This window comes from Xyrauchen texanus, chromosome 10 (genome assembly GCF_025860055.1).
Source record: "Xyrauchen texanus isolate HMW12.3.18 chromosome 10, RBS_HiC_50CHRs, whole genome shotgun sequence".
NCBI classification, from domain to species: Eukaryota; Metazoa; Chordata; class Actinopteri; order Cypriniformes; family Catostomidae; genus Xyrauchen; species Xyrauchen texanus.
This window is the reverse complement of record NC_068285.1, coordinates 2,958,653-2,973,681: the sequence shown is the minus strand read 5'-3', so window position 1 is coordinate 2,973,681 and position 15,029 is coordinate 2,958,653. Positions and strand designations below refer to the sequence as shown.

General features: G+C 39.2%; 2 protein-coding genes across 3 annotated transcripts in view; both read right to left on the bottom strand.

Moving 5' to 3' along the window:
* LOC127650299 (NACHT, LRR and PYD domains-containing protein 3-like) overlaps positions 1-12,828 on the bottom strand; it is a 47,288-nt gene extending 34,460 nt beyond the window's left edge. Inside the window, 7 exon segments of the mRNA XM_052135627.1 lie at positions 1,926-2,096; positions 3,021-3,191; positions 3,386-3,559; positions 10,344-11,386; positions 11,388-12,115; positions 12,289-12,493; positions 12,714-12,828. Of these exon segments, the coding sequence (XP_051991587.1) occupies positions 1,926-2,096; positions 3,021-3,191; positions 3,386-3,559; positions 10,344-11,386; positions 11,388-12,115; positions 12,289-12,493; positions 12,714-12,824 (2,603 nt within the window). The 5' untranslated portion in view covers positions 12,825-12,828.
* Positions 1-15,029, bottom strand: part of LOC127650290 (NACHT, LRR and PYD domains-containing protein 3-like) — a 201,274-nt gene extending 186,245 nt beyond the window's left edge. For both annotated transcript variants that reach the window (XM_052135612.1, XM_052135613.1), the window contains exon 1: positions 14,944-15,029. The gene's annotated coding sequence lies outside the window, so the exon portion shown is untranslated. The remainder of the gene's footprint in view (positions 1-14,943) is intronic.

Below are 15,029 nucleotides of genomic sequence, written 5' to 3'. Positions count from 1 at the left end.
CATTTATAAAATATACATTCCATTAGCATAACACCCTAATGGTTTATTCTCTGTTCTTTGTCAGTCTTTCTTCCAGAGCAAGCCATCAAGTGGTACAACAAGGTCTTGGACTATTTGAAAGGTGGGACAACAGAAACCCAGGCATACTTCAAATGTGGCGTGGATAGAAAGACCATTGCTGATACTGCTGCAATTCCGGAGCTTGAAGCTTGTGACATAGAGGCCAACAGAAATTTGCGAGGCACCTTCCAAAGAGGACAGAAACTGTCTGATTTTGCAGAGCGGTGCAGAGAATTATGCAGACAGGAGCCAGTGCAAAGCACCATTGAAAAAAAAGAAAGTTGGCTTGCTTATAGACTTTTGTGAGAGACAAAAATAATATGTTTATGCATGTGTATGTGTGTTTCTTTGTATGATAAATACCATTCCATGCATGTTCTAGCCCAGTGGCTACACACAGTCACTTTAACTGTTTCATGTTCCATGACTACTGTTTAAAGTCAGCCATCATAAATATGGCCCAGTGGCTATACACACTGCCACTTTAGCTGTTGCTTCTTCCATGAGTCTTGTTAAAATCAGCAATTTTTCCAGTCATGATGAATAAATATCATGTGCAAGTCATTTTAAGCTTTTGAGGTGTTTGGTGAAGTTTTAGATGGTAATTCACATAGAAGTATGCAGTAACACATGAGTCATCACTAGTTAGTTACCATGATTATTACAGTAGTTACTAATGAAAAGCCAATCCTAAAGTGTAGAATCTTCTATTCATTCACAAGATATTCACACACACACACACACACACACACACACACACACACACACACACACATATATATGTATATATGAGCTAGGAGACATACATAAAAACATATTTTTTGAGAGGTAGGTAAAATAATGAAATAACTGTATATGGTATTTGGATTGCTAATGACTCAATATGTTCCAGTAGTCACCATGACTCTAGTGATTCAATGCCAGTCCAGAGGAATGCCAGAAAATTGGCCACAGGACAAGTAAGGTCCCGACAACTGCATTTAAAAATCAATTTCTTTAAAATTATTCAGTTGATAAATAGCTCTCTAGGAGACAGCATAAGCTAATTATTGACAGCTTTCCCAAATCATAAGTCTGCTATGCTATTACATATTGATAATGTAAACAACGTTGTGTATTCATTTACAGTAGCAGTTAAAATGTTAATGTGGTGCTAGTCATTTGTCCTGCATTAGTTATTGATTAGTTTTGCATGAATTATGAAACTTTTTCAGTAGTTCCTGGAAAGCATTAAAAAATAGTAGTTATTGATTAGTTAATAGTGAACTACCATTTTCATCTGTGTGCTATTACTTACTAATTCATTAATCAGAGCTTCTTGTTAGTTAATAGTAGTTACTAGATTGTTAATATTGTGTTACACATATGTTCCTGTGTAGTTATTCATTAACGAAGGAACCATATTCTAAAGTGTTACCGAGTTTTCTAAAGAGCTGGACATAAATTAATGTTGTGATAATTTTGAACTGTGATGTCACAATCAGAATAACTTGATTCACTTGAGAGGAAACAAGTGCACAGTAGTTGGTGATCGTAACATCGCCAATAATTCCGATGATATTCTGACATATTTAATTATTGGCGTTGGCCGATAAATTTCCCCATTTGGCGACGAAAATCACCTGCCTGCACGTGAAGCATATGAGACATGTACACGACTAGTCACGGTTTGTTTTGTTGTTACATGCCATCGTGTGATATGTCGGCCTTGTATCGGTCTATTGGCCACCCTGCTCTATGGGTATCGATATCGGCCATTAAAAACCCCATATCGGTCAACCAATGGTACACAGAAACCACAGCTATGTACCACAATATATTCATATCGTATATTCCAATGTACTAATGAATCTTCAAACACAAACCTCAGTGTTTCCAGTGTACAGTGAGGACTCTTCAGTGCATCAGAGAGCAGCTTCACTCCTGAATCCTGCAGGTCATTGTTACTCAGGTCCAGCTCTCTCAGTGATTTTGATGATTGTAGAACTGAAGACAAACTTTCACAGCACTGACCAGTGAATCTACAAGCTGCAAATCTAAAACAAATAAAGAAACAATGATAAAGCGCAGTTTTATATAACAAATGGTAATAACAGAGTGAATGCTCTACAGTTTGATATGAAGGGTTGTGACAGTCACTGAGCCATTTATTGTTTCATTGTCACAGCAATGAACCACAATATATTCATATTGTATATTCCAATGTACTAATAAATCTGCAAACACAAACCTCAGTATTTCCAGTGTACAGTGAGGACTCTTCAGTGCATCAGAGAGCAGCTTCACTCCTGAATCCTGCAGGTCATTGTTACTCAGGTCCAGCTCTCTCAGTGATTTTGATGATTGTAGAACTGAAGACAAACTTTCACAGCACTGACCAGTGAATCTACAAGCTGCAAATCTAAAACAAATAAAGAAACAATGATAAAGCGCAGTTTTATATAACAAATGGTAATAACAGAGTGAATGCTCTACAGTTTGATATGAAGGGTTGTGACAGTCACTGAGCCATTTATTGTTTCATTGTCACAGCAATGAACCACAATATATTCATATTGTATATTCCAATGTACTAATAAATCTGCAAACACAAACCTCAGTATTTCCAGTGTACAGTGAGGACTCTTCAGTGCATCAGATAGCAGCTTCACTCCTGAATCCTGCAGGTCATTGTTACTCAGGTCCAGCTCTCTCAGTGATTTTGATGATTGTAGAACTGAAGACAAACTTTCACAGCACTGATCAGTAAATCTACAAGCTGCAAATCTAAAACAATTAAAGAAAGAATGATAAAAAGCAGTTTTATATAACAAATGGTAATAACAGAGTGAATGCTCTACAGTTTGATATGAAGGGTTGTGACAGTCACTGAGCCATTTATTGTTTCATTGTCACAGCTATGAACCACAATATATTCATATCATACATTCCAATGTACTAATAAATCTGCAAACACAAACCTCAGTATTTCCAGTGTACAGTGAGGACTCTTCAGTGCATCAGAGAGCAGCTTCACTCCTGAATCCTGCAGATCATTGTTACTCAGGTCCAGCTCTCTCAGTGATTTTGATGATTGTAGAACTGAAGACAAACTTTCACAGCACTGATCAGTGAATCTACAAGCTGCAAATCTAAAACAAATAAAGAAAGAATGATAAAAAGCAGTTTTATATAACAAATGGTAATAACAGCTTGAATGTTCTACAGTTTGATATGAAGGATTCTTACAGTCACTGAACCATTTATTGTTTCATTGTCACAGCTATGAACCACAATATATTCATATCGTACATTCCAATGTACTAATACAGCTGCAAACACAAACCTCAGTATTTCCAGTGTACAGTGAGGACTTTTCAGTGCATCAGAGAGCAGCTTAACTCCTGAATCCTGCAGGTCATTATTACTCAGATCCAGCTCTCTCAGACTTGAGGAGTTTGAGCTGAGAACTGAGGCCAGTGCTGAACAACTTTGCTCTGTCAGATCGCAGCCCATCAAACTGAGAGAAATGACAAGATAACAGTGTGTTAATCTATATGTTTTAGTGAAGGCTTCTCAGCACAGCTGTTGGGTACAAAGAAAAAAATATATTGCCACTGTGTTTGATTGCTCATAGTCATCACTTGTTCCTCATGTGCTCTCCCTCTACATACTGTGCCTTCTACATTCTTGTGTCTGTTAGATCATTTTGTGAGTTTGGTTAGACAGTCAGTCTTAGTCTGTTTCTCCAGTTGGTGTTTTGTTTATTTTCTTAGTTTCAAATTGGTTCTATTAATTTTACTGTGAGAGTTTTTGGTTTGTATTTTTTTTTTTTTCATAAAAGCTCTTTGTTTAGCATCCCTGCACTTGGGTCCAAATTCCTGCAAAATATCCTGATGTCTAAGAATTTTTGTCTCGAAAACATATTTGAACTTCCCCAAAACAACTCTAATGTATGATGGAAGTGAAGTTAGGTCAATTAAGCAGTTTATTAAAGTTATATATTAACAGCATAATACTTAAACTGTTTATCACACAGTTATAGCCTGTTCATTGTTATGTTAACATTTAAATTTGTGCAAATCCTGATTAATCCTGTCAAACAATTAATTCTAATGAAATAAAATGAAACATATATGATTTATACATAAGCCAAATATTTTTCTCAGGTGCAAAAATCACAAAATAATCCCACAAAGTGACATCAGCCTGCAACACGCTCCAAGTAATCAAGGGTTTAGGTTGTTCCAGTTAAACCCATTGCATGTCTTACAAAAGGTATTGGACACTCGCACAACGTTAGCAGTGACATACATCCAAGTCCATGTGACAGAGTGAAGTATGCAAGGGGATACCATTTTTAAATGGATGGTAGGCCTGAGCAGCGCACTCCTGAGGCGTGAATTAGGCAAATGTGCCACATAGTGACGTAGCTATTTCACAGAAGTAATGGCTGGACTGCAAACCATGTCTTTCAGGCAGTTCAGGAGCAGTGTTTTCTGTGCGAGAGTGTAACACCCTTTGGGGTGGAATTTGTGCTTTGTAACTTTGCAGACCTCTTACATGCACAAACAGCTATATTACACACTAATGGAAAGGTAATGTCCCAATAAGTATAATAGGGCCTCTTTAAGCCTAATCTAGACACTAATCAGATAATTTACTGTTAACAATGTAAACAAAAAAATTATGTCGCTTTGACATCATCATACGTAACAACTTGCTACAAAAAAAAAGTCAATTGTTTAGCTGTTTTAAATGGCAGCAAATGTAGGTTCTTCTCTTTCACAACGTGGCCCCTTTTTTCAGGCCACCGTGTAAAACACTTGGCATTAAGCTGAGAAGTCAATTTAATCTATCAATCTTTTAAAGAGAAAATAAGGCTTTGACATCATGTATTTATACTTGCGCTCATCATATAATGACATGAGAGATTTCAGAAGACATGACAACATTTCTGGTAAGTGAACACAGTGATCAATGATACTCTCTGGTTTTTATGGTGCATTTAGACAATTTTTAGGGAGAGAATATTTCAGTGCACTGGAATGATTTTGCGATTGGGTCATTCCTAAAAATGGCTGACTCCCTGAACAATGCTTTGATTAGTGAACAAGAGAGCTCATTGAGATACACCTAATGAATATTTATTGAGTGTGTTCAACTTGAACTGCAGCTTGCCTTATCGATCTGCAAGATTTACCAATTGTAGTAGCGGGAGGAGATGAAAACGGAGCCGTCAAGCCGGACACATTCTGCTTCACGACATGTGCTGAACCCACATTAGTCACAGAAGATCCCACGATGATTTCACCACTGTTTGCATAACCGGAGTTTACATTCCCCCCAGCGCTAACGCTAAGGAAGCGCTCTGTGAACTGTATGGGGCTATGAGCGAACTGCAGAACACTCACCCTGACGGACTGTTTATTGTCGACGGAGATTTCAACCATGCGAATCTCAAGACAGTGCTCCCTAAATTCCATAAGTATGTGGACTTTGCAACGAGAGGGGCGAACGTGCTTGATCTTGTTTACACAAACATCCCAGGCGCGTACCGGGCGGAGCCCTGCATCCACCTCGGCTACTCAGACCACATCTCTGTTATGTTAATTCCAGCATACAGACCGCTCGTCAGACGCACAAAACCGCTTCAGAAGCAGGTGAAAACCAGCAGGAGCCATCTCTGCTCTTCAGGACTGTTTTGAGTGTACTGACTGGCACATGTTTAGGGAGGCTGCAACATATGGCGATTCTACCAACTTGGAGGAATACACAGCATCAGTGACCAGCTACATCAGCAAGTGCATTGATGATGTCACTTTCTCCAAGACCATCACCACACGCTCCAATCAGAAGCTGTGGATGACTGCAGAGGTGCGCACGCTGCTGAGGTCCCGAGACTCCGCCTTCAGAGCAGGCGATAAGGCAGCCCTAAGAACAGCTAGGGCCAAACTGTCACGGGCAATCAGAGAGGCAAAGCGCCAGCACGCCCAGAGAATCCACAGTCACTTCCAGGACAGCGGTGACACACGGCGCATGTGGCAGGGCATCCAGGCCATCACCAACTACAGGACAACATCAGTTGCCTGTGACAAAGATGCCTCCCTTCCAGATGCGCTGAACGACTTCTACGCTCGGTTTGAAGTGCAGAACGACGTGGTGGCGAGGAAGACCACCCCTCCTCCCAACGACCAGGTGCTCTGTCTTACCATGGCAGATGTGAGGAAAACTCTACATAGAGTCAACCAACGGAAGGCTGCTGGACCAGACAACATTCCTGGCAGAGTGCTCAGAGGATGTGCAGACCAGCTAGCAGATGTTCTTACCGACATCTTCAACATCTCTCTGAGCAGCGCCGTCGTTCCAACGTGCTTCAAGGCCAACACCATCATCCCCATGCCAAAGAAGTCCTCAGTGTCCTGCCTCAACGACTATCGTCCCGTCGCACTTACACCCATCATCATGAAGTGCTTCGAGAGGCTCGTCATGAGGCACATTAAGACCCAGCTGCCCCCCTCACTAGACCCACTGCAGTTTGCGTATCATCCAAACCATTCAACGGACGATGCCATCGCCACAACTCTCCATCTGGCCCTCACCCACCTAGACAATAAGGACTCATACGTTCGAATGCTGTTCATAGATTTCAGCTCAGCATTCAACACAATCATTCCCCAGCACCTGATCGGAAAGCTGAACCTACTGGGCCTGGACACCTCCCTCTGCAACTGGATCCTGGACTTCCTGACTGGGAGACCTCAGTCAGTCCGGATCGGGAACAGCATCTCCACCACCACCACACTGAGCACTGGGGCCCCCCAGGGCTGTGTGCTCAGTCCACTGCTGTTCACTCTACTGACTCACGAATGTGCAGCAATGCACAGCTCGAACCACATCATCAAGTACGCTGATGACACGACCGTGGTGGGTCTCATCAGCAAGAACAACGAGTCAGCATACAGAGAGGAGGTGCAGCGGCTGACGGACTGGTGTAGAGCCAACAACCTGTCCCTGAATGTCGACAAAACAAAAGAGATGGTTGTTGACTTTAGGAGAGCACAAAGTAAACACACTCCACTGAACATCGACGGCTCCTCTGTGGAGATCATCAAGAGCACCAAATTCCTTGGTGTTCACCTGGTGGAGAACCTCACCTGGTCCCTCAACACCAGCTCTATCACCAAGACAGCCCAGCAGAATCTCTACTTTCTTCGAAGGCTGAGGAAAGCACATCTCCCAAACCCCATCCTCACTACATTCTATAGAGGGACTATTGAGAGCATCCTGAGCAGCTGCATCACTGCCTGGTTTGGGACTTGCACCGTTTCGGACCGCAAAGCCCTGCAGAGGATAGTGAGGACAGCTGAGAAGATCATTGGGGTCTCTCTTCCCTCCATCAAAGACATTTCCAAAAACACTGTATCCATAGAAGCAACCAGCATTGTGGATCGAACCCACACACCCCTCACACAAACTCTTTATCCTCCTGCCATCTGGCAAGAGGTACCGAAGCATTCGGGCCCTCACGGCCAGACTGTGTAACAGCTTCTTCCCCCAAGCCATCAGACTCCTCAATACTCAGAGACTGGTTTGACACACACTCACACGTGTCCTGAGTTGCACTTTAATTACTGTCACTTTATAACTGTCTGCTACCTAAATAACTGCTATGTGCATAGAACACTATCTTATAGTATGTTATGTTTACGTTTTTACAAACTGTCATCTTTTTGCACTACTGTGTACTGGTCGGCGCTGCACTGTGTCTATTGTCCTGTTCATTGTCAGAAATTTGTTGTACTGTCCCAGTACTTTTTGCACATGTTTGCACGTGCACTTTATATAGGTATATATATATATATATATATATATATATATATATATATATATATATATATATATATATATATATATATATATATAGGTATTTTATATAGGTATTTTATATAGGTATTTTATTTCGTTGTGTAGTCTCATGTGGTCCTGTGTTGGTCCTTTGTTGTTTTTATGTAGCACCATGGTCCTGGAGGAACGTTGTCTTGTTTTGCTGTGTACTGTACTAACTGTATATGGTTGAAACGACAATAAAAACCACTTGAATTACTTGACTTGATTGCTTTGTTTATTACAGATGAAGTGGTAATCAGAACTCAGGTTTGAAATGTAAATATTGATTTGAAAAGGTTGAATTATTTTGATACCAATAAAGGAGTCCATATTTTTAGTAATTTGGAATTGTTTTTATGAATAAACATGATATTACTATGATAAACATATTAAAATATGAGATCAATAATGTGCTGTTATAAAAACATTAATTAGTGAGAGTTTATTGGAACTGGAGATTTCATAATTAACACCTTGTTAATTGCATACCATCATACTACTCTTAATTCTTTCTCAGACTGACATAGCTGAAGTAGTAAAAGTAGTATGTGTCGCATCCCATGAAACACACGTCACCATTGTCATCTGTGATTCTGGCCAATCATGAATTAGTTGTAACATCATCAGAGCTCTTGCAGCCACTCTGGAGAAGCTGCATTGGCTGTGCCAGCCGGCTGCTCTTGAATTGCTCTCGCGGCTCTTTAATGGCATACATCACGGTGACACGGCACTGACGCCATCTTAAGTCACACAACATTTCTAACCGACATGCACTGCTTCAAGTCAAACTCTGATTGGATCTGATCACACAGCGCTGCATGAAGTTAAACATCTATTGATTACACTTAGATGAAAACATTACCTACAGATGATAACACAATATTTACCACCAAATTCTCTTTTCCTCCGTGTACAATCTTCTAATTTAACAATAATGTCACCTCAGTAAATCAGTCAACAAAGATAAACACTTGACATAAAGCTGTCTAAACTAATAATTAATTACCAATCTAAATAAATGTTGATCGCTATATTATACACATCTTAATGCAATTTTATATATTACAGTATAACATAATTTAACATTGTTTTTAGTAAAATCCATTAAAGGATTATCAAAACAGAAAAAGAAAAACTGTGTAAAATAAACATTGCAGGAATAAAGGAAGCTACAATATGACTGTTACGAATAGGGAAGTCAGGAGAAGGCAGACGAGAGGTGAGGATCCAGACGCGGCTTTATTAACAGGCAAACAATAAAAATACAACACATGAACAAAATAAAAGGTCCACAAAGGGAAAAGGAAACTAAAACACAGGAGAACATAGAGGGGCAAACACAGGTTGGGAAAACATCCACAGAGACAGGGAAACCTCGAATGAAGACAGCGAACACGGAGAGCAAGAAACGCCAACATTCAACAACGATCGACAAAGACTGAACAAAGAACCAGATTTAAATACAGGAGGGAACAAACAAGGGAATGAGGGACACCTGGAGGGAACAATCAGGGAAAGATGACCAATCAGGGGAACACCAATGATACAAAGAAACTAAAGAGGACTACAAAGACCAAACAGGAACTAAACTAAACTTCAAAATAATGGTACAAAAACAAAAGACAACAGGGAACGTGACAATGACAAATAAATTACTAAAGTATAAAACAATCGAACCCTTAAAATAATAGTAATGATTATTCAGTATTATATTATAATAATAAACTTAACTGAGTCCCCCTATAATAATTCAGTATTGTATCATATTTAAGTGGGTTTTTGCACATCATGTTCATTCAAGAAATGTTTTAGTAAAAATATATTGTGGCAGGGCGGAGGGCGGGGCCGGGTCGTAATCATACACACCCATCCCGTATTAGGCTAATCAAGCCTCTGAGGTTTAAAGGTCGACTGCATAGGATCGTGCGGGAGAGATCGTTTACGGACATGTCCGTCGTGTGTGTTTATGTTGTCTTTTAAGATTATCATTAAACTATTATTTATATTGAAAAGCCGGTTCTCGCCTCCTCCTTTCCATTGATACCTTTACATATATGCAGGTAAATAATGATTTATATATTAGGCTGATGTGTATTGTGTGGAAGCATAAATAAAAATGATAAAGTATCAGTATAAAGTAAATAAAGTATCGTTTTGTATTTATTTAATGGAAAACTGTAGAAAACATGCTTTTGTTATTTTAAATTAGATTATTAACTTTGCATTAAACATTTTGAATCTATTTGGCTACAATGTCTGTTTAAAATGAAGGTAAAACTATAAAAAGTAACACATGAAACCAAACAAACATCAAAATAGTATAAGGGGTTGTTTTTAATCTAACAAAATACATTAAAATCTAACCTCTGCTATTTAATTTCAATAAAGTGAGATTAAAACACTAAATTACTCACTCAGCTTTTCTGGATGCTTTGATCACCGGCAGCAGCCTCAGAAGACATTCATGTGATGGATCATATTTCCTCAGATTAAACTGATCCAGCTCCTCTTCTGAGTTCAGCAACACAAACACCAGAGCTGACCACTGAGCAGGAGAGAGACTGACTCCAGAGAGACGATTGATATCTCTTCTGTTCACGTATGTTTGTACTTCCTGCACTAGAGAATGATCATTGAGTTCATTCAGACAGTGGAACAGATTGATGGATTTCTCTGGAGAGGGATTCTCCCTGATCTTCATCTTAATGTACTCAACTATTTCCTGTTTGCTGTCAGAGCTGCTTCCTGTCTGTGTCAGAAGGTCTCGTAAGATTGTCTGATTGGACTTCAGTGAGAGACCAAGAAGGAATCGAATGAAAAGGTCCAGGTGTCCGTTCTCACTCTGTAAAGCCTTGTCCACTTCACTCTTCAGGAAATCACTCATAGATGACCTAAACATACTGAAGAGACCTGATTTCTGTTGATAAAAGGAAATAAAAGCATACAGAGCAGCGAGAAACTCCTGAACGCTCAGATGCACAAAGCTGAACACCTTCCCCAGGTGCAGTCCAAACTCCTCTCTGAAGATTTGGGTACAAACTCCCGAGTACACTGACGCTTCTCTGACATCAATGCCACACTCTCTCAGGTCCTCCTCATAGAAAATCAGATTCCCTTTTTCCAGCTGTTGAAAAGCCAGTTTTCCCAGAGACAGAATCCTCTCTCTAGCCTGCTGAAGATGCACCTCACATTTCCCATCATACTTCTGGCTCTTCAGTTTGCTTTGAAAGATCAGGAAGTGTGTGAACATTTGAGTGAGAGTCTTGGGGATCTCTGCACTCTCTGCTTCACTCAACAGTCTCTGGAGAACAGTGGCTGAAATCCAACAGAAGACTGGTATGTGACACATGATGTACAGGCTTCTTGATGATTTCATGTGTGTGATGATTCTGTTGGCCAGACGCTCATCTTTTATTCTCTTCCTGAAATACTCGTCCTTCTGAGGGTCATTGAAGCCTCAGTACATCTGTGAGCTGGTCAACACACTCAGGAGGAATCTGATTGGCTGCTGCTGGTCGAGAGGTGATCCAGAGCAGAGCAGAAGGAAGCAGATTCCCCTTGATGAGGTTGGTCAGCAGCACATCCACTGAGGCCGATTCTGTCACATCCCACAAAATATCATTGTTCTGGAAATCTAGAGGAAGTCGACACTCATCCAGACCATCAAAAATGAAAATGACTTTGTAGTCATCAAGGAATGTTTTCAATTCTCTCAGTTCTTTTGTATCTGTGAAAAACTGATGAAGAAGATCCATCAAACTGATATTTTTGTGCTTCATCAGATTGAGCTCTCTGAAAGGAATTGGAAATATGAAGTGAACATCCTGATTTGCTTTTCCTTCAGTCCAGTCCACAATGAACTTCTGCACAGAGACAGTTTTCCCAATTCCAGCAACTCCTTTAGTCAGCACAGTTCTGATGGCTTTGTCTTGTCCAGGTGAGGCTTTAAAGATGTCATTGCATTTGATTGGTGTTTCCTGTGTCTTTGCTCTCCTGGATGCTGTCTCAATCTGTCTCACCTCATGTTCATTATTGATCTCTGCACTCCCTCCCTCTGTGATGTACAGCTCTGTGTAGATCTCATTCACAATTGTTGAGCTGCTTTGATTTGACATTCCTTCAGTAATTCTCTGGAATTTCTCTTTTAGTTTTGTTTTGAGTTTTTGTTGATGCACAGAAATCAGTTCTGATGTAAAGAGGAAAAGAAATGGGAATTATAATTGATGTAGATGTTTAATGGTCATTAGACATTAAGTTTATTTTCTTTCACTAATATTGAGTGAATCCAGACACTGTGTTTCCTCTGAAGGTGACGTGATGTAATAGTGATGTAATAGTGACGTGAGTGCGAGCTCTTACTGGTTTGAAGTGTGTTAGCGAGGTCTGTCAGCTTCATCTTCTTCAGGACGTGCAGTGTGATCTTCAGAAACCCCTCTCTGACTCTGCTCTGACCTTCATCATCCTCCTCCTCTCTCTCAGAGCATGCTGGGGAATCTGAGATCAGTAGTCTCTTGATACTCTTCAGTTCTTTCTTCATCAGAGAGATGATTTTGTGCTCAAGTTCCTGAAATCAAAGAACATTCAAACAACAAAATTCATTCAGTAACAGAGAGGAACTGAAGGATCAGTGGACAAGAACCACTCATTTTATTTGTGCCTTAGTTGTCTTGAAATCATCATGTGTGTGTTATTAAGATTAGGGTGAAGCTAAAAAGAAACTGCCTATATGGATGTGTGAATGTGTGTGTGGTCTCTCTCACTCTCACACACACACACACACACACCTCAAAAATGGAGTCCAATGGCACTTTCCCAGCAGTTGACTCTGATTCATCCTGTTTGTTTCTGTACTTGATCAAAGACTCTCCTGAACTGAATTTAAGTGGATGCTCCATTGACCAGTCACTCTTCATGGACACACAGCTGGGTTCAGGAGATTCTCCATGAATGACACTAAAACAGCAATTAAACAGAGTTTAGTTCATGTGTTTTTTTTTTTTGTAATCTGAAAACATAATTTCAACATCCAGTGCAATAAAACACATTTAATGATGTGTCTTATATATTATATGTCACATGAGAACTTGCAATGTCACTAACATCAACATAAGTTCTCACACTGATGACAGCTGTCTTAAATCTGTCAATCATCTTTTCAATCATTTATAGAAGTTTGTCTGTAAGTATCAAAGTGTTTATGAGATGTTTATCTTCATCTTATGTTTGATATTGATGACGTTATTTAAGGTTAAGTTTGATGTTTAGAAAGATCACCTGCAGTGTAATGGTACATGCATCTGCACCATTATTTTCAGGATATTATACACGGCAGTTATTTAAGCAAACTGTTACTTTTCTTTAATGTACAGACTTAATGAACTTATTTGTGCCTTTTTTACCCCTTTATTTCAGTTTTACTCTATTTAGGTTTGACACTTTTGAAGTTTTAAAATAAGGGACACTTAATAAGGGGGTGGGGGTTATAATATAATAATATGCGTTATTAATAAAAATATAATATTGTTTCTTATATGCTAAAATGAGAACTTTCTTGAGCTATGAATATACATCATTAATATGTAAAAAATATATTTATTTTAATTTTTCAGTTAATTGTCTTCTTGATCTTATTTATGTATACATTTTGGATGGTTTATACTTTATTTTATTGTTTATTTTCTTCCTTCACCTGTACTTGTCTTTATGATTGTATTCATACATTGTTTGATATTATTGAACATTTAAAGATAAAAAAACTCCACAGTTTTACCACCATTTGTGAATTTCATTTCAGATGGTCCCTTACCGCACCCTCCACAGTATTACCCACTGAAGAGATTTTCCAACTTAAATCAATGTTTAAATGCAGATCTGGAACGATTTCACCGTGACGCCATCTGACCATCATAAATACGGGACAAATCACATCACGTATTGATTCAATACCGGATGCATCATTTTATCTTTAAATATGAGACGATCCCATGTTTTACAGGACAGGTGGCAACCCTAAGTGGTGGTGTGCTAATAAATCCATGCTTCAGTTCAACTCACTTGTGGAAGAGTTTATCTGTCTGTCTAGTGGATGAAGGGCGACTCTTTTACGAGGGCCGAATAACTTTCAGCTACGACCGAAGAGTTTCAAATTTACATGCCAATAAATGCACAGAATTGATGTACACTATACAATGCAATGTGCTGCTTTCTGAAAAACTGTTTTCACAAGAATAAAATCATCAAATTTACATTTACAGGAGAAACATACACACAAATGACCTTTGACCCCAATCCTAAATAATGTACATTTCTCCAGTTCTGTCTGTGACTGAATCAAACCGCTCTCACTGTCATCTGACTGTAGATCTCACTTTACCCTAAAGCTGTTTTCACATGTTTATACTTGAGATAATCCAGTCTGTTCTCATTTCTCCTCAGTGTTTTTATACTGTAGTGTTGTGCAGCATATCAGAAATATCTATCAGTGTATTTTATTAAAGCATTGAAATCCTCTGACCTCTTGACCTTCCCTGTGTCTGTCTGTCCACTGAGATCCTTTGTGGAGTCCATGACATCATCTGAACAGTCCACTGAACACCTGTCAACAAACGGGACATCATCTATATTTGTGACGTGTTTATTTGTTCAATACTGACACATATTTGTTTTTATTTGTCCTCTAGAATATTCCATTAGAAATGAATCAATGAGGTTCAATTGCAGACTGTCAGCTTTTATGACATGTTAAACACCAGCATAAAGAGAAAACATCAGAAGACTCAACAGAAGAAAACAAAGCAACGTTTCAAGTCAATAGAAGAAATAACATTTCAGTGCCAAAGAAACTGAACACATACTGACAATTCAGATAAAAGAGCAAAAGTCTCAGTATCTGTTTGTTCTGCTGTGATTAATACTTAGATATCTGTTAGATGTCTTACTGTAGCTGATAGTTTGAAAGGTTTATTATTGTTGTCTTGTGAGTTTTGGTTTGTTTAGCAGCAGTTCAGTACTCACCTGTCAAGAACTGTTGATGTTCCTCTTTACTGACTAGAATATCACCTACAAAATACTTCACAATGAATTTATTGATTGTTTCAGAC